This window comes from Rhea americana, unplaced genomic scaffold (genome assembly GCF_003343005.1).
Source record: "Rhea americana isolate MKP2758 unplaced genomic scaffold, rheAme1 scaffold_31, whole genome shotgun sequence".
In the NCBI taxonomy this organism is placed as follows: Eukaryota; Metazoa; Chordata; class Aves; order Rheiformes; family Rheidae; genus Rhea; species Rhea americana.
This window is the reverse complement of record NW_028186435.1, coordinates 1,304,144-1,326,643: the sequence shown is the minus strand read 5'-3', so window position 1 is coordinate 1,326,643 and position 22,500 is coordinate 1,304,144. Positions and strand designations below refer to the sequence as shown.

At 34.6% G+C, this 22,500-nt stretch overlaps 1 protein-coding gene across 11 annotated transcripts in view; it reads right to left on the bottom strand.

Moving 5' to 3' along the window:
- Positions 1 to 227: 227 nt before the first annotated feature.
- Positions 228 to 22,500, bottom strand: part of ATP9B (ATPase phospholipid transporting 9B) — a 174,998-nt gene continuing 152,725 nt past the window's right edge. For 6 of the 11 annotated variants that reach the window (XM_085309983.1, XM_085309988.1, XM_085309994.1 and 3 more), the window contains 15 exons: positions 22,098 to 22,259; positions 20,466 to 20,558; positions 17,258 to 17,341; positions 16,554 to 16,724; positions 14,909 to 15,007; positions 12,481 to 12,570; positions 11,853 to 11,997; positions 11,433 to 11,497; positions 10,839 to 10,994; positions 10,574 to 10,638; positions 9,256 to 9,364; positions 6,275 to 6,332; positions 5,391 to 5,594; positions 2,747 to 2,779; positions 228 to 1,923 (listed from right to left, as the gene is read on the bottom strand). In XM_085309983.1, coding sequence (XP_085166109.1) covers positions 1,787 to 1,923; positions 2,747 to 2,779; positions 5,391 to 5,594; positions 6,275 to 6,332; positions 9,256 to 9,364; positions 10,574 to 10,638; positions 10,839 to 10,994; positions 11,433 to 11,497; positions 11,853 to 11,997; positions 12,481 to 12,570; positions 14,909 to 15,007; positions 16,554 to 16,724; positions 17,258 to 17,341; positions 20,466 to 20,558; positions 22,098 to 22,259 — 1,671 coding nt within the window. In that variant the 3' untranslated portion in view covers positions 228 to 1,786. Of the gene's footprint in view, positions 1,924 to 2,746; positions 2,780 to 5,390; positions 5,595 to 6,274; positions 6,333 to 7,152; positions 7,220 to 8,890; positions 9,163 to 9,255; positions 9,365 to 10,573; positions 10,639 to 10,838; positions 10,995 to 11,432; positions 11,498 to 11,852; positions 11,998 to 12,480; positions 12,571 to 14,908; positions 15,008 to 16,553; positions 16,725 to 17,257; positions 17,342 to 20,465; positions 20,559 to 22,097; positions 22,260 to 22,500 lie in introns of those variants that run through there. The other 5 variants (XM_085309984.1, XM_085309987.1, XM_085309985.1 and 2 more) reach the window with 5 other exon arrangements.

The window sequence follows — 22,500 nt, the reverse complement described above, 5'->3', positions numbered from 1 at the left end:
GCATTTGCTAGTACAAAAAAATAGTGACATCTTGTGGAGATTTTACAGAAGTGAGCTTGCAGAGGGACAGAGCAAACTAGTCTCATGAATGCAGTGTTAAGCAATTAAAAGAAACACTATTATAGTTTAATACATGTGCCATTAATAATATTTGGTAGAAATTAGGTTTTATTGCTTTTATAATGAGGAATGAAAATTTAAAAAATAAAAGGCAGGTAAATAGCTAGTAAGAAAGACTTTCAAAACAAAATTAATGGAGTAGAGTGTAGTCCAAATAGCTCTGCAGCAGTTCTCTCTGCTCTCCCAGGAAGTAGTTACATTTGTCATTAGATACCACTTGTTCAATATAATAATGGCATAAGGCTGAAGTTGTAAGAGACTAAACAAGAAATTATGCTGTAAAGGCATACAGTCAACTTAAAAATGACATCTGTATTAAGTGTTTAAAAACACATACAACATAAATATTTAATAAATAAAGCACAGGTAATTATGCTTTTCCCTTCCAACAGCTAACAGACTATGCTAAATTCATTATATATACTTCTTTAGAAAGCAAATTTGAATCAGAATGGGAAATTAAAGTAGTATATCYTTTATCCCAGTACAGTACATAAGATTTGGACACTTTAGATTGTATTAGATCAGAGAATATCACTTTCTGAGACAAACCTTCAACTGTTGTAAAATGTTATAACTCCGTGAAGACACCTAGCTCTGACAGATTACAATAAGCAAAAACTATCTGATTTTTTAAGCAAGTTTGTACCTGATAAACTGAGTTATAAAAGCATAACATTTACAACTTAGAAGATGACAGATTCTCCTACCATAATTTCGTATGTTCAYCTTGTTTCCTTTTACCTGAGTAACCTAAACAAACAGATTACAAGGCAATTTAAACATATTAGTTAATGCAAGATTTACTGGACTTCTGATATATAGAAATGTACTTTGACACTATTTGCAGTTTTACAAATACAAAATGAATAGGAATTTTTAAACATATTTACTGAGCAACCATGTCTTTGATATTCTGTACAAATCAATAGGTGTAGTGGAATTATGTACAGATTTTTTTTTTATCATTTAAGTTTTTGAACAGATTTTGTGCAACTCGGCTTTAATGTGCATTTAAAGAACTGCTGTCGACGACACAGATCTGTTACAGTTACTGATGCCAGAAATGGACAGTACAGAGAAGGACAACAGCTCCTAAAGTAATACTGTGTTATGCAGACATCTGTACATAATTCAAATAGTGCATATTAATCAATGTCTGATGATGAATAATATTTAGCAGCTAATACAGACAATGGCATTTACAGCTACTAGATTTGTTACAGTAAGTATGGAGGAATGAACTTTTCTATATATAAACATTAAAGGAAAGGACTTAAATTCATTAGGAAGTTATGTAATAATTAATGAAGCTTTTAATGCAACTTGCAGAAGATTAGTGCAATAGGAAAAATTCCTTTACAGTAGCAATGAAATCATTCGGAAGCATTGTCAACTCAAAGAAAAATTCAGTTTTATTTTATAATCATAACTTTTGAAAGTAAAAAAAAACAACATAAAGAAAATTTAGTTTATTTCTGGTAGTCTTGTTAGTGTACTTCTCTGTTACAGTATCTGTCAGCTGTTTCCTCTTTTGTGCTCCATTCACTTTATTACTTTACACTTTTATTTTGTTAGTTCATCATAAATCTATAGACACAAAAGTACAGCGAATGTGCACTATGCAGACTGGCATGTGTGAAAAACCATAGGCGTATGTTCACTTTTACGAGGTAAGCTTGGAGTAACTCGGAGGAGAAAATTTGCGCTTCAAGTACTTGAGAATGTAAAGTGGAAGACAGCTTACAACAGTGATTGCTGACACTTTCCACAGGAAGGTCACAGTTGTGATAAAGGCAACATCTGCAGAAATAAAAAAGGAGAATAAATAATGGGAGCTGATAACATGGAAGCTGGGACTTCCATGGTGCAAAGTTAATAAATCTCACTTAGTTGTTTGCTTATGCCATTGTTTAAGACCATGCAAAATTAAAAAAACCAAACAAACAACAAAAAAACACCCAAAACTAAACAACTGGTTATTTGGGACACAGACTCAGTCAACTTTAGCATTTTATTTTTGCTGACTGACTCATCTATTTTTTCCTTGATAAAGGCTTCAGCGTCTCTTTTATGTATATGTCCCTTTGCAACACAAAATAATTTTAGGGGAAACGGGATCTCAGTAGAACAGCAAGACTTTTTCATATTAAAAGATAAGCCTTTACCCACAATAGAAGCTCCCAATCAGAAATTCTGCTATCATATTAGATACCTTATTCCATATTTAGATTATTTATTTTTCTGTGAAACAGCCACAGTAACTAAACTGAATGTTTCTTAAAACTTCAGAGATTAAAATACATCTTCAAAATTGAGAAAATTAATTTAATTTACTTATTTTAGTTATATTGCCATGAACCACAGCCAAAAGCTATTTTTTCTGAAAACCATTAATGAGATGATGATGATGATGTCCTATATTTAGTGCTGGAATTTTCTGACCATATTTGCAATGGCTAGATTGAAGTCAAATATCATGAAAAGATCCCAGAATCCAGATAACCAAAGAATATTTTTCTGCTTTTCCATTATTTATAATTGTACACATTGAATGATTTACTATTCAATAATTAAAAAAAAATTTTTTTTTTTGATCCTCAAGAAAAGTTAAACTTCACCTTACCTAAGAAAGCTCCAAAAGACACTCTGCCTATACCTGTTTCATAAAGAAGGAGAAGGAAAATGAAGAGATAGATTTATAGAAAATAGGAAAGTTATATGAAAAAAGATCAGGCAAAARATTAGCTACACAAAAAGGCAACGAGAAAGATGTTAGCATTAATTGGAATATTATCACCTCTCGTATGACAATCTGAATTATTTTAAATTGAAGATAAAGCAAACAACGTTTTGAAAACAGAAAGATACTACATGTGACCATGTTTTAAAAATATAAGTAGCCAGTCTTCTTACATCACTTGATTTGACTTTGGAGTATAATTTACTGTATAAGCAACCTAATTAGAACTCAAAATTTAAGATATCCATTAAAAATTCACTTCAGAAAGATGCAGTAAAAAAAATGGTTTACTGCTCCAATCCTACTCATTAATACACACTTATATGTATATTAGATTTCAGTATTTAAATTTGATATACAGTTTTTGCCTATGCCTGCTTTGACATACTAAAAGCCTATGTAACATGTCTTAGGGATGTGTCTAATCAGGCCATTCTATGCAATTAACTAAAAAACCTAAAAACTGATTTACTTCCATGAGTCAGAGCTGTAGGTAATATCAAGCATTTGTCTTCCTAATCTGAGCTGCCATACTCATGGTATAGTTTATTTTGAGAGCTGAAGATGTTCAAAAGAAGTGAAGTTACAGAAAGAAACAGTTTATTTGCCTCTGAAATCAAGCCACAGTGGGAGTGGATTATTTTCCCTGATACAAGGAAGTTGTTCTAGACCGTGAATTACAAAGGCCCATCACTTAGGTTTATACTACCTTGCACATACAAAAGAAGCTCTCATTATAAACAAAATTATCATTTGACATTAAATAAGAGTAAAGCATTAAGCAGAAGTGAGCCTAACAAACGTGTTTTCGCAGATCAGCTAGAGAATTATATACAGAACAATGTGTCTTCACAACAGCCCATGCAACTGCAGCCTTTTTAGTACCTTTAGAACACTCTTCGGTGAAGACGAAAAGATACGGAAGTCAAATCCCCAAGCTGCAAGAAGCCACGTAACTGTTTACTTATTCATTTGGTCAGACCTGACTGGCAAGCACATGGGGATAACAACGCACTCCCCTTTATAGGATGGTTTTTGAGAAACAGACTCTCTCCCTGTTTTCACACACCTTTGAATGCCGCTGTTCTCACTGAACAACGCATACAAAGGATGCAGGGACTTGCCGTTACCAATACTGAAGACTTAACAGAGGTGAAGCAGCAAATTCTGTTTTATGAACAGTTACTGGAAGCCTAGACCAAAGAGATGGTGCCTGTATCTGTTCTTGCTTGTTCCCTGTATCTGTTCTTGCTTGTTCCTTTCATTTGCAATCTGAATGTGGAGATTCAAGAATCAACCCAATACCCTCTACTAAACACTCTGTGCATCAGTGTCAGAGAAACAAAACCAAAGAGAAAAGAAACTCTATAAAACCTGAAGGAATGCATAATACAAGTACCACATCCAACAGGTTTGTTTTATCACTAAAATTAGACTCTCCTGAAATTTGGAAAGTAACAAAACATCTGAGACAGGCATTGAAACATTTACTGTTCATAAAAAAATATATAGTGTAAATTACACTTCCCTAGCATTGAATACATAGGGCATGAGCGAGTGAAAGCAGAACTCAGAGTCCTAGAAACCAGCACGCAACATATAATTCTATTCTGAGTGATAATTTAAGATGAGCACTTTGCTCATCAGTTCCTTGAAGGACATAAGGGAGGAGCTAGTTCTATTCCTTGTGAGGTATAAACCAAACTGTTCTATGTGTTTTTGCAAGTTACATCTGTAAAATCACACTGTGGCTGAAATGCCCATTTTCACTGAAGGATAATTTGATTAAAAAGGAAATCTTAGTGCTGTTGGTCAGAGTTTATTTTGATGCTCAGATCCTTAACTGTTAAGACTTGCACTTAAAATTTGATCCCTCCTTTCATCCTGTGAGCTAAGAATAGAGTTCATTTATGAACAATTAGAACTATAAAACATAGTATGACATACTGCAATTTCAAGAAAAGCAAAACTTAATAAGCTTAATTTAGTTATGAAATTGAATGTTTCTTAAATAAAATATCCTAACAGTCTTCTGCCTCTCTCTCTGGTTAAGCAATACATAAGTTTTTTAAGCTTTTGGATTAGATCTAATGAAATCCAGTTGGTCTGTTTTCTTGGCACAAACAAAATAATTCATCAGGTTGGTGAAAGATCCTGAAGAATCCTGAAGATTAATTTTTATTAAATCATATCCATTCAGTAGTGCAAATTACAAAGCCAATTTAAGATAAGCAGTTTGGATTGCTGCTGGAAGATCAGACAGAGGAGGACAGAAAGCATGTATGGTTTATCACCTAAATAAAACATATTAAGGAAAAAAAAATCTGTCAAATCCCGAGGAAATAGGACAAAAAAAATATTTTAACCCAACAGCAAGTCAGTCTAGTTTTAAGTTATAGTCGTATTTCTTATGGAGAAAGCTGTATTTCACAAAGCACAACACATTCATAAAGCCAAATAAAAACAAGATTAAGACAGTAAGTCATAGAGCACGGTTCTTTGCCAAAATGCTTTTACTATTACTCACCAAAGTATTCATTTAGAAATGCAAGAGAGGCCACATAGCAGCCAAGACTGAGGAATTCAGCCACCACCATTAACCAGTGCCATGTTCGTATGGTCAGTGCAACCATCAAGAGCTCAGTCAAGATTAGGGCAGTGAAGGAAATGGCAACAACATGTACAAATTCAGATTCAAAAAGCAGCAGGGCTCCATACATCAGAATACCACCTAGAAAAGGCGCACAAAGTTAAAAATAAACTGCGCAATGAAATTTTAGTGTCCCATCTTCCACCACTGCACACTGAACATTTTATTGCTTATTATGAAAGCTTTCTCTTAATTTTTATAAAGTAACAACACACTGAACTTTGTAAGAGAACAGCAGTCATACTGTACTGTGGATAAAGCAGAACAACAAAAGTCAAACCGTAAAGAAATAAAACTATTAGAATTAAACACCTTTTAGTATAATATATCCGATGAACTGTTARTTAACTTCATTTTGTCTAGCGCTACAAATAAATGAGAGATTGTTGAAAGTGTAATTACTTTTAACTGATTACATAATTCAGATTTCTTCAACAGTGCTTCTGTCATTCCATGAAAGAAAACYACTGTGTAAGTGTATGCTATGTGATAAGCACTCATTAAAATTTTTCTGGATTAGCATTTAATTAAAAACACATCCTTTTTTAGGCGACATGCATCAATAAAAACACCAATCCACACTGCATTGTGAACAGGCCTGAAACACTACAGGAATATCGATTTACGAGATAAACACAAAGCAATATATATAACTGTTGATGAAATGTTAAGCTTTGGGAATTCAACCTGCAGCTGAAAAACAATACTGTTAATAACTGACAAAAAATTCTCAGTTCAGTAAAATTAAGAAACTCTCTTACCTTGGTAAATACTGATTAAAACCCAGATGAGGAAGGTCTTAAACGACAAAGATCTTCCCTAAGGGAAACAAGAGAGAGGATGGTTAAACACAATTTWAAAAAACCTACTTGATTCATATATTTTTAAATAGCTAGGCACTAGAGACACACATATGTAAGTATATAAGCACTCTTTCAAAGGATATAGGCTAATAAGCTTCTACTTGTTTTTATGATTTGTCATTGCAAACTTGCGTAGAAATCATATGAAGCCAAGATCTGGGGTAGGACAGTTAAGGCCTTAAACAGAAAAATCTACATTTGAGCTTGCAATGCTATAGCTATTTTTCAGAAGGATAATTATAATTAAATTATTATTTCTAATTTAAAAATGTTTTGTCTTTCTATTCAAATGTATTCATCAAGAAAAATAGCATTCTGTACTGACTAACCTAAATCTCAAGCAAAACTGTATTTASTAGTCATTTCTGAATATCAGAGAAGCTATCTGCATTTGTAGAATAAACATGACCACTATTTTAAGATTTCTGTACTTAGCTATTACAAAATACATTGTCATCTTATCGTGATAGTAAATAGTTTGAATCACATGCATAAAAATCAAAACAATAATTGTTGTTCATGTACATACAATCCTTGCATCCTGTGAAAGTTTTGATAAAATGTTAGAACTGCAAAGTCAAAAAGATAAGTATTTAAAARGGATAAGATGGCAAAGATGACAGCCATTTTACACTGAAGAARTGATCATGTTAGAATATGTGAAAATTAGACCTTTTGCAAAGAAATGTGCTTCAGAAATATTGCAGCTGTAGAAAGTGATTAATTAACTTGCCCTATTACTTCACTATAGACGGAAACAYATTCTGGATACATACAGTTAATGATGAGATCTTAAAGGCATTTTCATAATTCCAAAATGTAATCTGCAGTGCTGGTGACATACTAAATAGGAGAAATTTCTGGCATAAGGAAAAAAGAAAGAATTTTTTCCCACCCCCTCTGTGAGTGACTACTTATATTCCTTTGAGTACTGAGCACTGCTTCCATCTTAGACTGTAACTCCTAGTTAATGAGATTAGTAAYATCAGAATGAGTCTGAGTTTTGGTTCACCTTTAAGGAGCTACAAAGGGTAAAAACACTCTCGAGCGTCTAGAAAATGCTGCACAAAAGGCAATGAGCCATTTTGAGATGGAAGTAGGGAGCCCTCTTGATGGTACTTCCTTTTCAATTTTCATCTCTGTTTTCCTAGCTGTAACTCCACAGGAGACACAGTAATAGCAATACTGAATCACTGTGTCCTCCAGGGTATGTGACCGCACCTACTTTTCTGAACTCTGCTTATTTTCTCCTGTTCCTGCAACAGAGAAAGTCTGTCAATGACTTATGGCAATAAACTTTTTTTTTCCCTTTTAAACTCCAAGAAGCATTTTCAGCACTAGCATTGCCCAGAAAAGAAAACAAGCCCTTGGAATGCCATTCTAGCCTGTTTCAACTTGCATTTGAGTAACACTARCTGAATAGCATTGCTAGAGATTTGCATTTAGAGTCCATAATTTGAAAACGGATGTGCTGAAAATATGCTTCGTAGTGTAATGACTAATGCTGCATGATCACAAGTCCTTATAATAAACATCCAAAAAAGATTACATTGTAATAGTGAAGTCAAATGTAGCTTGGGTAAAGCATATGAGTAACTTTTTGTACTACTCATCCATAATCATTCCATGTTCAGTGTATTGTCCTGGGGCAAATGATGATCAGCACTCCTTAGTTTCTCTCTCCCTCTTCCCCCCCTCCCCCACCTTCTGAAGAGGATTATTCGACTTCTTATCTAAAACTCATACAGGTACATCCTAAGCCAAGAAAATCAAATGATTCAAAATCTCCAAGAACTGTCATTTAAGCCTAAACATAGTCTGTATTCATCCACCCATCCCAGGCATTTTCACTTCTATCTTTGGAAATATGATACTTTCAGGTCCCACCAGCAGGTTTCCACAGGCAAGGYACTACTTTAGCAGCTCTGTGGCCAGGCTTTCTTGAGATTAGTCATAGGCTTCAGTCTCATAGACATACAAAGAAATATTTAAAGGTTCTAAAGAAGAGAAATAGAATCAAGATCCCCCAGGAAAGAGAAAAATTTCTCACAGAGTAACGTAACTAATGGTTAATTTAATAAAATTCGAATTACAAAGCTCTGGATAGTTTGGTCTCTCTTCTACTCAAGTCTACTTCTGAATTTTTAAATGTCTTCAAAGACTAAAGTTTCTAGAAAGACTCTCTTTTTGGTTTTGCTTGGATTATAACTTTCTGGGACCACAGTCTAAGAAGGAGCAGAAGTATTTTTAGAACAGCTTATGAAAACAGAAAGATGAGATTTGATTCACTTTTGTGGGTAAAGAGATGATACACTTCTATTATTTGCAGATGTGTGCAAAAAAAGAAAGTAGTAACTATATACAACTCAGTTAAGGCATTTCATTTATCAGTAGCTTTTATTTATTGTATTTTTATATAAATACACATTGAACATTGAAACAAAGTCAGTTTGCTTTTGTAGAGAGCAGTAGTGATTTGTGGGGAAAGTATTTCTAGGAAAGTATAAATCTACAAATTAATCTACCAGTTAAAAAGGAAAAGGAGCTGTGAAAGAGTAAGCTTAAAAAAATCTCCACATCAGAGATCCTGGAGACAGACTGAAAGCAACTTTGATATCAATATACTTTGTTTGAATTATTTTAGTCCAACTATTGTTGACTTAGCCATTGTTGACTTATCAACAGCTATATTATTAAACTTGAGCAAAACGTTGCGTTCTGTGGATTATGTTTGTAACACAGGAGTCCATATTATATTAGTTATGCATCTGTCTTGTCTGGAATACCTTAAGAAAATGGTAAGAATTTWGAGTTATGATATCTTTGCACATCAAATATTTCAACACATGCTCATATCTGAAGACCACRAACATTCATACCTTTGTGAGATCCTTATAAAGTTCTGGATATAGCAATGCCATTTCTGGTTTCACATCCTGATCCAATACTAGAGAGAAGACTGGAAACATAGTATATATGGTTGCATACCTAGGTGGAGGGAAAGCACAAATTAAAATTGCATAGCAGAAAAATGTCAAACCAATCTACCGAGTTCAGTTTAACTCTGTTATGATTAAAAGAAAACTGGCTCTTCTATCCAGTACTGTGCCAGCTTACCAACATAGCTTTGCAAATGCAATCTGGTCTTAGGCTTCTGAGTGCTGCCAATTGTGAGAAGTTACTGAGCTTTTAAACATTTGAAAATAATAAACRCATTTCTTTTTTCTGCATATATCAGTCAACCTTATTGTCTGTTACGATACTCACTTCATTTTTACAACCGATTCAAAGACCTAGCGTTCAAATTCATTCACAAAGTATGTCAAGAAAACCAAAGAAAAAGTAAGTGCTATGTTCCTGACATCAAGGTACGAGTGGATGAGGAAGGTCTTAACAGCTCAGCAAGTKGCTCTGAATTTTCTTATGCACATGCCAGTTCTATATTTGCAGGCCACACACTATGTGCTTTTCTAAACGCTAGCACAACTATTTACAATAATTTAATCTTTGCCTCTGCAGTGCCAGTTGTAATCAGATCTTAATTTGGCTATGATTAAAGTTGCTATTGTTAAAATAAAGTAAAACAAGTAAATAAAGTAAAAACAAGCTCTTAGTGCAGAAGGGGAAGAGAACAAGGACAGGCGTGAACACAGGCATATACCTCAGCTGCATGACTTGAGGGAACTATACTACTAAAGCAGCTTTTGCAACAAGACCAGSGTGCTTCTAATTCTGCATACATTCAGCAAAATGGAAACATATGTAGCAGACTTGGTGCCCTGCCCTCTCAGAGGAAGTTTCATAGCCAGTAGCTACAGCTCCATTTTGAACAGTCAGAAGAACAAGGGATTCTCACTGAGAGTTGTAGGGCAATCAGTGTAACAGCTGAAATCGATTTATGAGATTTCCTCCATTGTTTGCACCCCATATGTCTTAAAGGCTATATGATACCTTCTACCGAAGCTAAGTACATCCCTCTCTCCAGAGMACTTAAAATGATGCTTCCCCACAGGCAGCACAGAGCCAACCTGAGTCTGACTTTTTCTTTCTAGACTCATTCCAGGTCTTGTTAGCGTATCAATGATAAGTCTAAGAGAATGTGCRAGCTGGCCTAAACGAACTACAAGACATTAATTTAAAAAAGTTATTTTTATATAACTATTAGTGGATACCATAGTCTTGTTGATTTTAACTTACCCTACCATTAGGAATCCTTGGTACAAGGGAACAGATGCAAAATAGAAGACTGATGAAAATACAGCCTAAAAAAAAAGAAAAAAAAAGAAAAAACCCCAAACCACAAAACAAATAATATTATTTAGTCATCAGTAAAATATAYTTTAAATAGAATTCTATATAAAACCATTATAATAAGAAAAAATTAACAATATAGCTTAAGATTTCATAACACTTCAAAGACAGCTATGGAATTTTTAAGTATTATGAAAATAGTTTTAAATACCTGCATAGTTGAAATAATAAGGCCTCGGTGCATGACAAATTGACCAAGTGCTGCTGATCTTTTGTAACTGTTTCGACCATGTACCATCAGCAGCCTGCCTATGTGTTTAAATTGTGTGATAGAAAAGTCAGCTGCTAGGGAGGCTTGTTTTCCCTCCTAGAATAAAAAAATATTCCAAAAAACGGCATGAGTGTAAAACACGCTGTTCAAGTTTCAAAATTCTAAATGATAATCCATTTAAAAAAYAAAATTTGCTCCTGCTTCAGAAATAATCCCTGCAACATGACACAAAGGGCAATTTTTCATATGTGTTTTAGGATGCAGAGACTATAATAAATAAGTTTGTCTATCCTGTAAATGCAAAAAGTCACAGAAAATAACAGTAGTGTTTCCTGCCTTTCTTGCATATTATATTTAAAAAGATAAAGCAGAGGATATAGGAGCAAAGGCAGCATTAGTTCAAAATTAAGTTTCTTCTATCATCTTATAGCACAATTTAATTAGAAAATTTGAATTAGTTACTGCTTAAGAATAAACCTTCTAATCTCCTATTATTATATGTCACGTATTTGACAATGAAACTGGTAACATTACCTTGCCTTCGATTCCAATTCCACAGTCGGCTGCTTGGATCATGCTGACATCATTTCCTCCATCACCTGGAAAATGTCACTGCAATATTCAGCTCTTCAGAGGTTTTACCCTCCCAGCCTTACATTATGTTAGCAATGTCCCTTTTAGCAAATGTATCTTTAAATTATTACAGTTAATCTATGGTTTATGACTAATGACTTCAGCAACCACGACTTTTTTCTCCCCTGTAGAATTAAAACAACCCACCACACCTTTCTCAGATATTTTGTTTTAAACAGTAATAATACTCAGCTATATAATACCTAGCTGTTATTGAAGACACCTTTGGCTTCGTTTCAACTACTTCTCAGTGGTGCCATCTACCGCTTAACTTTATTACAGATTTTAGCTACTACATATGAAGATAGTACCAACAGTTACCTATTGCACAGGTGCGTTTTCCAGTGTGATGTTGGAGCAGCTTCACAATATGGGCTTTTTGGGTGGGAGAACATCGGCAGCACACTACAGCAGGGCACTGACACGCCAACTCTACAAATTCATGTTCATAGTACTTCAGACAAACCTAAGGAAAAATACATTTTACATTTATTTTTAAGAGTAAAAATAACACTGCACATAGTCTAACACAAAAGCAGAGTAAAAAAAAAAATCTTTTATGAAGTTTTTCTTGCACAACATCCATCTGGGAGAACCACCATCTCTGACACACGCAAAGTCTTCAGACTGACTTTTTATTGTAAATTGACATTCTCTCTCTTCCCTTTGGCTAGCTAATGTTCTTTGGGTTAAGGGAAGAGACGAAGTATTAGATCATATTGTAAACAAATTTCATTTTGTTATGATACAGAAGACCAGAGAACCAGTAGTATTTGATTGTCCACAACATATATCCTCTAATTACCCCTCAATGAAAAATGACTGCAACCACAGGAACAAATTAAAATATGGACAGATGTTACAAAGTTTAAGAGCATCAAGACACTGATACYCTAATTTTTGGGCATAAAGGTACAGGCATATAACGTGACAGAAACCAAGCTCTTACCTCAAGCGAGTCCCCAGATATCACCAAGGCACAGTCATGCTTCCTTCTAAAGGCATTTAGTTCTAAGTGAGCCTCTCCTCGAGTGGTAACCTTAAAAAACAAAACAAGCAAAAAAACCCCAAAACTTCAAATGAAGTATTTTGTTATATTCTTGAAAAACCTCCCTAAATAAATCAGATTTTGAAAAATCAAACTCAGGAAGCCTTGATTATTCAGCTAATGTTTTATCCTAATGCATGTCCAAAGCTCATGGCATGTGTTTACAAGGAGTGAATAAAAGTAATCTTCAAACAAGAAAAATCTGTATAGACAGCTTAACTGGTTCCTCAAAGTGAACTAGGGAAGGGAGGAGAAGAAAAAAACCAAAAAACAACAAACAACAAACCCCAAACCATCCCCACCCAAAGGAACTCCAACATTGTAAAATATCTTAAGTTCAAGYTGACCTGAGTAATTCCATCTTGGCAGGGATAAAGAAAAAATGCATCCAAATTCAGAAAAAAATGACTTTGTTTATTAACCAGTAAGACGTAGTTTTAGAATAATGCAAGATGTTCATATTAATAGTTCCTTCAGTTTGGAAAAGCAGATGTAGAGAATTCAAGAGGCATAGAAAAATGCTCACTAGCAGTAATCCTTTTGGATCTTGCAACAAGGAAGCACTTAATATCAAGGTACAACACGTAAGAATTGCATTATACAAGTTTTGTTCACATTACTGTTGTTACAGAGAGGCCTAGCTCTGAAATGCCAAAAATGATTTAGAGGTTACCAAATGAATTTTGGATGGTCAAACAAGAACATGGAACATGAAAAATGTACACTATCATCAGATTGTGTAGAGACTGACAGTAAGCCTAAATATATTAAAATGCACCTACAAGCAGCTAAACCCTTACACATACCTGAATTCATATTTATTTCTTCTTCCCCACAATTAAGTATGTAAAGAGAAAGCTCCTACTCTGCCAACTGCTAGGGATCAAGGATTGCACAGGCCCACTATAACCTCTCCACACATTATAGCAATTAAGGTATGTCTGCACTTAGCACATGTTAATGAGTACTTACTGTCCACTCTCTATTCTACTTTACTTTTCAGCTAACAGAGGAAGTTCTTTTTTCTTTCTTTCTTTTCTTTCTTTTTTTTTTTTTTTTAAGTATCTCTAGACCAACATAAAACAAAGAGGCTAAGAATTTTAAAAACATAAAAGAAAAACAACAAAAGATGTGTATTTTTGGAAAGCCAAAGTAGTAAACACTATTTATTAATTTATATTTAAAATAGCACTGTTAAAGTGCCTGGTGTTTTCTTACATTAATCTATTAATTATTTCTTTGCAATAATATAGCCACAAAAATAATTCTCTATAAATCTATTTTCTAACTAATTTAAAACTTCATGTATTCTAAATTAACACAATTTTATGCCAATCTCTTATTACTAGTCGAGGTAATGAAAATAAAAATCTGACTCAAACTAAATAGATTTTGTTCAGGAAGACTTAATTTGTGGTGTTACAACATGGAAAGGTCAACAAAAATTGATCTGAAGTTTTATCAGAAGCATTAATAATTTAATTGCAAATAGTAGTCTGCAGGGCCTAATTTGCCATTCTGATGCTTCAGAAGAAACTACATTTACATGTAAATTATATTCAAATAATTATTTCTGTAGGTGCAAGTGGCTCATCTAGAACAAACACAGACATATTATGTCTGATCACACAGCATCAATCAACGTCTGGAAAATCTTTATTTTCGTTTGAATTCAGTGGAGTTGATGCTATGCAATTATAACAAAAATGTACAGGAACAGATACTCAGTTTACTTCTCTATCAATTATCTTAAGACTGTTAGCAGAATGCAAATAGTTTATTGGAAAATCATAACAGACAAAAAAACCTGATTTTTCTGATTTTGATTTGAGCTATGTCTATCCAGTGGACTGTGGCATCAGTTTAATTCAGAAGTCTGCCTAATTTTGTAGARCTATGTTAATGGAGACGCTTCAGCAAGCATGAACCATATTCAGATAGCCTACATTCCTAGAGACTACTACATCCTACTGGCTCAGCACTTTACATAGGCTTCTATCCATCATTCTTTAGAGGTGCCTTTCTGTGTCCACTGTATAAGTGAATGTAAAGTACAGCCAGAACCTGGGTCACCTACTCATGGGTGCACATACTTCTGGAGAACATGAACATATCTGGAAACAAGCCCCCTCAAATAGAAGCAATGCTTTATAATTCTAGATCCTTGAATAATGGCTTAATCTAGATACTATTCTACTGACTGTTACTATGACACTTACTACAATAACACATCAACTTTTGCAAGAAGTGACCAACAAATAAAGCAATACTGGTATTAGCCTAACTCTCCTTTGATGAGCACAGTAAAAAAAATTGGGATTATACTTACAGGTCTGAAAATATGGATATCTTGAGTCCTAGACACTAAGTGAGAACTTTTTGCAATGCAAGTTGCTGTCTCCAGTTTATCTCCTGTTAACATCCATATCTGCAAAATAATTTAAAAGTTAATTCTGTTTGATATTATTGTCACTGTTCTCCAAATCTAAATGACATCTCTCCCCCACCTTTTTCTGGTACTCTATGCAATTAAATTACCAGTGAAAACATACTGATGTGAGCATTTTTAATTAAAGTTAAGGAATAGCTTTTACTGCAGTAATATACAAAGAAAACAATTTTGATTTCAAACAGCTTCCACTCCCTTTCCCTTCTCACAAGGGCCAGTGTCTCAATTTCTGTGAGGATGAGTGGAAACCTCTGTGGAAGCCTACTGAGAACAGAACAATATAGAGAGCATAAAAGCCTATCCCTATGGCTTGATACCATCTGAATCAAAAGACAAAGGATGCAGTCAGTTGCAAGACAGATACTAAGGAGATAGTTCAGTAAAATGATGCAAAATAACTGTCTGATCCCAGTGAGAAACTGTCAGAAAGCAGCAGCCAAACTAGCAAACAGCATCTCCTGGCGGCAGATCAACCCAAATACTCGAAAGACAGCCTCTGTCCACTGACCATCCAGATCTGGGGTGAAGGCATTCCTTAAAGACCAAGAAATAGTGTTGAGGATCCATCTATTCTCATAGACAGCTTCCCTATCTCTCAACCCCTTAACACCAAAAAATCAGAAGGATCAAGCTCCATGAGCTCTCAACCAAAAAGATCACCCAAGGAAGAATGACCTAAACTGCCCAGGATATTATTGGATAGTAACAGGGTAAGTTGCAACTTGATTAAATCACAACACTCTGCTGATCTCTCACCTGCAGGAAGGCTTCCTCTCCTCAGTGCAAAGCAAAATGACATCTTCAAGCAAAACAAACATTGCATCTGATTCAGTTTAACCAATGCAAMGTCAACACATCTTTTTTTGTACGAAGTGGTTAGCACTCTACATCAAGGAGAATTTATATAATCTTACCCACTCCCCTCAGTCAATAAATACTCTTCGTATCTTTACTTCAAACCTTCTCTCAAATAAATCTATTACTTCCAAACGTGTCACTGATTGCACTCTAGCATGCGCTGCCTAAGAGCAAAGCACTGCAAATACAGCACAGTCTCTCATGCAAAACTTTCACATTGCACCTTTAATCTGACCTGAAGAAACTCCAAGGGTAGTTCTGAACTCTAGTTCAAATAATTCATCCCTTTGAGCTTTGCTGAGAATTCTCATGAGTACCAGATTTGAAAAGTGTTACAAGAACCTTGCACCAAAATCCTTCAGTATAAATTTCGAACTGGAAAGCTTACTGCAGTGGGCTGCAAGAGGAGAAATGGCAGAAGTCACACACATTCTCCTATTGGTAGTTTTCCTGCAGAAGTGAGCTTCTGCAATGAAACCTGTGGAGGATAAGGGAACTTCCTACATAATGGCCATTTGTTTCCACTAGTGTATGCCTAGAACGTACTTATGACTTTGCATGGCTTTTAGTTTTTTTATGAACCTCACTGTATACACATATAATTCATGAATCTGTATAAAAAAGTTGATAAATAATAACCTGTATGTTAGCAATATGCATTTAATACCTTTATTCCAGCATTTCTTAACATCTCTAGAGTTGGTCTAACATCTGCTTGTAGCTGATCTTCTACTCCAGTGAGACACAGCAACTCCATTTCACGTTCCAGACTCTCAACAACAGCAGCAACCTTCAGGGTTCTGTCGTGTATACTTAACTTTGCTTGATTATATCGACTCTGTTTGCACAAACACAAAAACACTTAGAAAGACATCCAGTTTACCAGTTATAACATGGATTCATCAGGCTATATATTTGTATTTAAATATTTTTATGAAAACATATGTTTTAAAGAGTGAATTTTACTTTACATACTGTAAATTTATACATGTTTTTTCAGCAAGTTGACTCAAGAGAGATGGGCCTTCTGAGAATCAGGCATCACAACAGCAACTGCCCTCATTATTGAGGGTGAGTAGACTTTTAGGCAACACTGAAACCACAGAATTAACATTAGACTATCTTCTGGCAAAATATAATCCAAAAATATAAATAAAGTTAAAYGGTACCCTACGTATGACTGCAGAAGAGTTACTAATGAATGATAAAATCTGCAATAGACAGCATACTATAATTACTAATGTTTTAATCGTGAATTTTTCCCTTGCCACCTTAATAGAATGAAAACAAAGTGTGTTCCTCTTGAAATATCTAAACATGACAAAGCAGAAGAGCTGTGCTAGTAATATTGATCATTCTATCCCTTCATACCTCAAAATCTTGATACTGTTCTTCAGTCAGTGATTTTTTGGCAACAACCAGAGTACGCAGTCCTTCTCGTGCCATATTACCACACTAAACAGACCAAAATATAGAATAATAAGGCAAATATTTAACTGCCTGTATTATACAAATGTTTTATACTATATGCTAGTGGGGGATATCCGTACTATAACATTTTGGGTTTCTTTAGTCTGCTGAATTAGCTTTAACACTAAGTAAAATGGTTTCCAACCAGCACATGGAAAAAAAACATTCAGTTAATTTGTAAAGACTTCCCTTAGTGATACATTTTGATTGAGTAATTCGTTTTGAGAAACTCCTTAAGCATACTTCACGTAATCTTTTAGCCCCTAACTACAATTAAGAAAAACATCCTTCTGAGAAAAACATTCAGAGAAAAGCTAAGAGACTACCAGTCACTTTGTAATAAATACAGTATAAGACACCTTTTGGCACTCTAAGAGTACAGGTCTGTCAGTGCTAGACCATTCTGTGGAAGAGACAGAAGATGGGTATTAACTCTCATGCTACTACTAGCTTGTAAAGAAAGCTGGACTTTGTGCTATAGTGACGAGATCGCTTTCTTATGTAGCTATATGTGTTGATTTTAATTTAATTTGATACTTAGTCTACCCTAAAACACACCTTGTTCTTGGTCAAAGTCAAGCACATAAATTATTTGGAACTCTGCAGATCAGCTGCTAGGAAAAACACTTGATACTCTCTCTCATGAACTCAGTTGAAGAATTAAAATGGCTAAGAAATTTTAATCAGACTATATCAATAAACGATAATTTACTGAACTGTAAGAAGGGTAGTAAATTCCACACAGACCTGTTTCAAATTAAGCACCCCACAAGTCTACTCAGATCAATGAATGACTCAAAAACTGTCTAAAGAAGTTCACAGGCAACTATGAAACTCAGAAAAGTTGAAATAATGCAGTTCCTAGAAAATTTTTGAAACCAAAGAAAAAGTTGATGTAAATATATGTAAACTAGAAAAAAAGAAAAATCAAAAGACCAGATATTCAGGAACATTCAGAATTTCAAGGAAGCAAACAGTATTTTTCAGTTTTTTAAACTTCATGGTAGACTGTTCTGGACCAACTCTGTGGCATAAGAGATGAGCAAACATGCCGTAAGTAATTAAGTGGCTCTAGAGAGTAATATCTAAAACCTGGCTGCCTGAAGTCATGTAAATATACATCTGTGAAAAAAAGTTGAAGCTTCCCTTCCATAAAYACAGGGCTACCACATGGATCTACCTTCTCAAACATGCTAATACCAGCTGCATACAGCATATAAGGCAACCTTCAAGGGAAAGACAACCTCTATTAAATTTTTAGCTAAGTCTCTCTTTAATCCTGGGTATAGGAGTTATAAGAAAGAAACCAAAACCAGCTCCTAAGACTTTTGCCTTTTGCCTTTGTCTCTAAGCGAAGGTGCTGGATTCTTCCACTGAGATGCAGTTAGAAAAGGTGATGATGGGGGAAAATTTAATCTTTTGTGACCTCCAGTTGGAAAAATACTACTTAAAACTTTGCTCAGAATCATTTCATTGTAGTCATTTACTCTATACAAACAGAGCAAGATTATTTTGCTAAAGTTAACCCTGTAACGTGTGTTAAAACTAACAAAATGAAGWGGATTCTACTTCTTCCAGTTACAGGTAGGCAGTTTTATTCTATACTCCCAGGGAAAATAAAATTACATTTCAGATTACATTTTTACTGACATCTACTTCATTTCTAAAAAGATTCATGCCCCCCACCCCCTAATCTCTCCTTACAGTCGACCACCAGCCTTCTATATTCTTTTAAATCTTCTCATGGACATTTGCATTAGCTACACTGGAGATTAATATGCTGCGAGTGGGATGTATTTGAATTATCATTGGCACAACCCTTAGTTATCAGCACTGTCGCCTACCCTAAAGGTACACTGTTACTTCTAGATAACTGCAAACATGAAACATGAGCTAGGCAGAACAAAGCACTAAATAATGTATTGTGAATAATAAAAGTCAGCCTATGCCAAGATGTGGCAAAATATCTCTAACATTTACAAATCTACTCATACTTTCAGAGTAGCTACAAACAGAATGAAGAACAATCACATTTCAGCTCCCCAAATGAAGTGCTATGCTATTGGTAAACCAGTCAACTTGTAGAAAAATTACTTTAGGCTGAAATTTTAAAATACAGTAAAATTATTTTTAAAGCATATAACAGAGCTAAACTTTCTCTTTTTTTGTTAGAAAATACACCTGTCATCAGTAAAAGGTCCTAAACATTAAGATTAGTCTTAAATAGYAGGATAACTTCTGTCATAATGAAAAGGCCGCTGTCTAGTGCAAAACACTTATTGATTTGACCTCATAAAGCTAAATAAATTAAGCAAGTATTTTACAATTAATTGTGCATCATTATCGCCAAAAGTAATTTTTATGACATTTTGCTAGGTCTTGAGGGAGTTTAATTTATTCATGTCCCTGAATAAATCAAACTGCCCTGCAGCAGATATTGATTCATATTGCCAATACCATTATGAACATACATGGTGTAATCATTGTATTAACATACTGTCTGCATGTAGGGTCAAAGAAAGATGATTACTGGTATCTACTACAGCCACACAGTGAAAAATAATCAGTTTTGGAATTCAGTCACTAGCTATTTTATGTTWCATTTAATAAATGTGGCAAAAGTAATTTAAATTTGGCTACTTTTCTTATGGAACTTCATAATTCATGGTAATAATTCAGTACACAGTTGGAAAAAAGAGCATTTAATAACAAATAGGTTTATAAGAGAATACTTCTCAGAAGTAATTAGGTTTTATGTGAAAGGTCAGTCAATAAAAAAGAATTCCTTGGTTTAAGTAGCTATGTTCTGTTACACCTACTAGCTTTACTTTTTTGTGTGTAACACAAGAATTGGAAACAATTCTAATTCTTTAAWACTCAATCAAGATATATACAATTGAATTTCAAAACTTATTATTGCTTTGACTCATGATCTCCTCTTTTCAATGTATTTCATTAGCATTTGTGTAAAAAACAAACAAAAAAACCCCAAACCTCCAAAACCCCTCTTTACGTTCATTACAAATTTCTGTTATAAATTTTTTTGAAACACAAAGTATGGTGTTCAGCTACTTCTCCAAAGAAAATATAAATTCTGATTGTTTCTTACCTCTTCTTCTAACCAATCATTGTACTGTACAATAGTGGACATTGCAACATCTGCACCTTTCATGTAAAATGTAATTTCTCCTGAAGATTCATCCTAAAATTTTACAAAACAAATAGGAAAAAAAGCTGTCGATATAATCAAAATGATTATCTACAAATAACCTTGTTTTGTAGTAGTCAATGGCTTACCAATTATGAAAGATGTCAAGTACTTTGCAAAGAGGCAGATAAATTTTATTACTTGATGTTAGTATTTCCACTGACATCTCTGAATTGACTGAGATGCTTATTTCCTACACTTTCTGACCAGTTTTAATTGAAGTCAGTTTGAGTAACAGGATCTGACCATCTCTAAAACATCTTTCCTTTCTAAATTTTAAAAAATCACCCTTACCCTCACCTGAACAACTGAAATGTTTTTGTTTCTTTTATGGCATATAATATATAAGCTTCAGGAGAAAGCTCACATTATATTTCTGAAAAATTTAAGTAATTAAAAATTAACTAAGCTGAGTAGTGCAACACATGACAGATATTTTAATGGTGAAACATTCACTGTGTATGCACAGAATTTACACTCGGACAAATATTGTATTAATGGGGAACTCCTGATGTATGGTCTACGGAAGAAAGGACAAATTCATCTGATCTGCAAGCTCCTTAGAATATCTGAAAACATATTTACCACACTGTCAAACATGCTACTAGTGCCAGCCGCACCTAATTAAACACAGACATGCCAAGATCTCTCTCCAGACTCAAGCAGGCACACACTTTGCCTGAGGTACCCCAGACGGATGGCGTGCTTAGCTTGCAATCCGCTGGCAAAGATGGAATGGGATGAGCCTGGCATCTATTTAACTGCGGCTGGACAATGACCTACCTGATCTAACTGCTGTCTGAAGCTGTTGTGCTACAGTGCCTGATGTTAGGTAGGAAGAAGGGAAAAGCATGAAGCATGCATGGCTTAATCATTCACAGAGGTTAAAAATGCCTTCTTTCTGGTGTGGTGGCTTCCTTATAGCTGAAGCTATAACKGTCATTATTATATTATTATAATGGTCAGCTTTTAATGGTCATTATTGCGCTCTCATCTGGATATCTGACAGGCAACTAAACACATACCTGACAAACATCAGACCCTATGGTGTTGTGCTGCATATGCGTACCAGTTCAGGCATCTGTACTGGGTCTGGAAATGCAGCAGCAGCAGTATATAAAGATGTGAACTACTACTTCAATGAATTTTAGCCATTAGCTTAGAAACTGATAAAGCAACACATTGTGCACTATATACTCCAAAATCTCGGAACTTGAATACAAGTGTGAAAGCAACAATGGAAATTTAAAAACAAATGCTTAAAGGCATCTTGCAGCATCAGAGCCTGAGCACAAAGTACTGAAATCAGCATGTTCCAGTGTGAATGAACAATTTGTCCTTTACAAAGTTCTCTGCAGCATCAGGTTAGCCTGAATCTTCTACCACAGATTACATAGAACTTCATATGTATTTACGTCAAATGTGTTCTTTCCATTTGAAAACCTTTCCCTGAAGTGTCAAGTCTATTTTAAAATTTACCTTGAGAAACATTCAGTAAAAACATTTTTTTGAGAAACAAACAAACAAAATTACTCTAACTATGATCCCCATGCGCTTGCTCTCAGAAGTGAAGGGGAAAATTTGCAGAATATAGTATGTCAGAATGTGTCCACCAGGGGTCTTCAGTTGCATTGAGGTCAAATCTCTGTTTACTAGTGTAAGACCAACACTCTCTGTCCATTGTACCAGAGCTACCTAAAACAAGAAAGAAAAGACAAATTTAAGTGTGTAAAGTCAATCATACCCTTATGTAAATTAGGCTAAAGTCAACAGCTGTTGCTAGGGAAAAGTCAAAACTCTTTCAAAGATCCAGAAAAAGCTCCCTTGAGTAGCAACTATCTGAATTAAAAACCTTAGTACATCAAATGAAAGTTTTACTACAGAAAGCTTACAAAGATTTTTATGAAGAAAATTTATTCCTGTCAATGAGGTATTT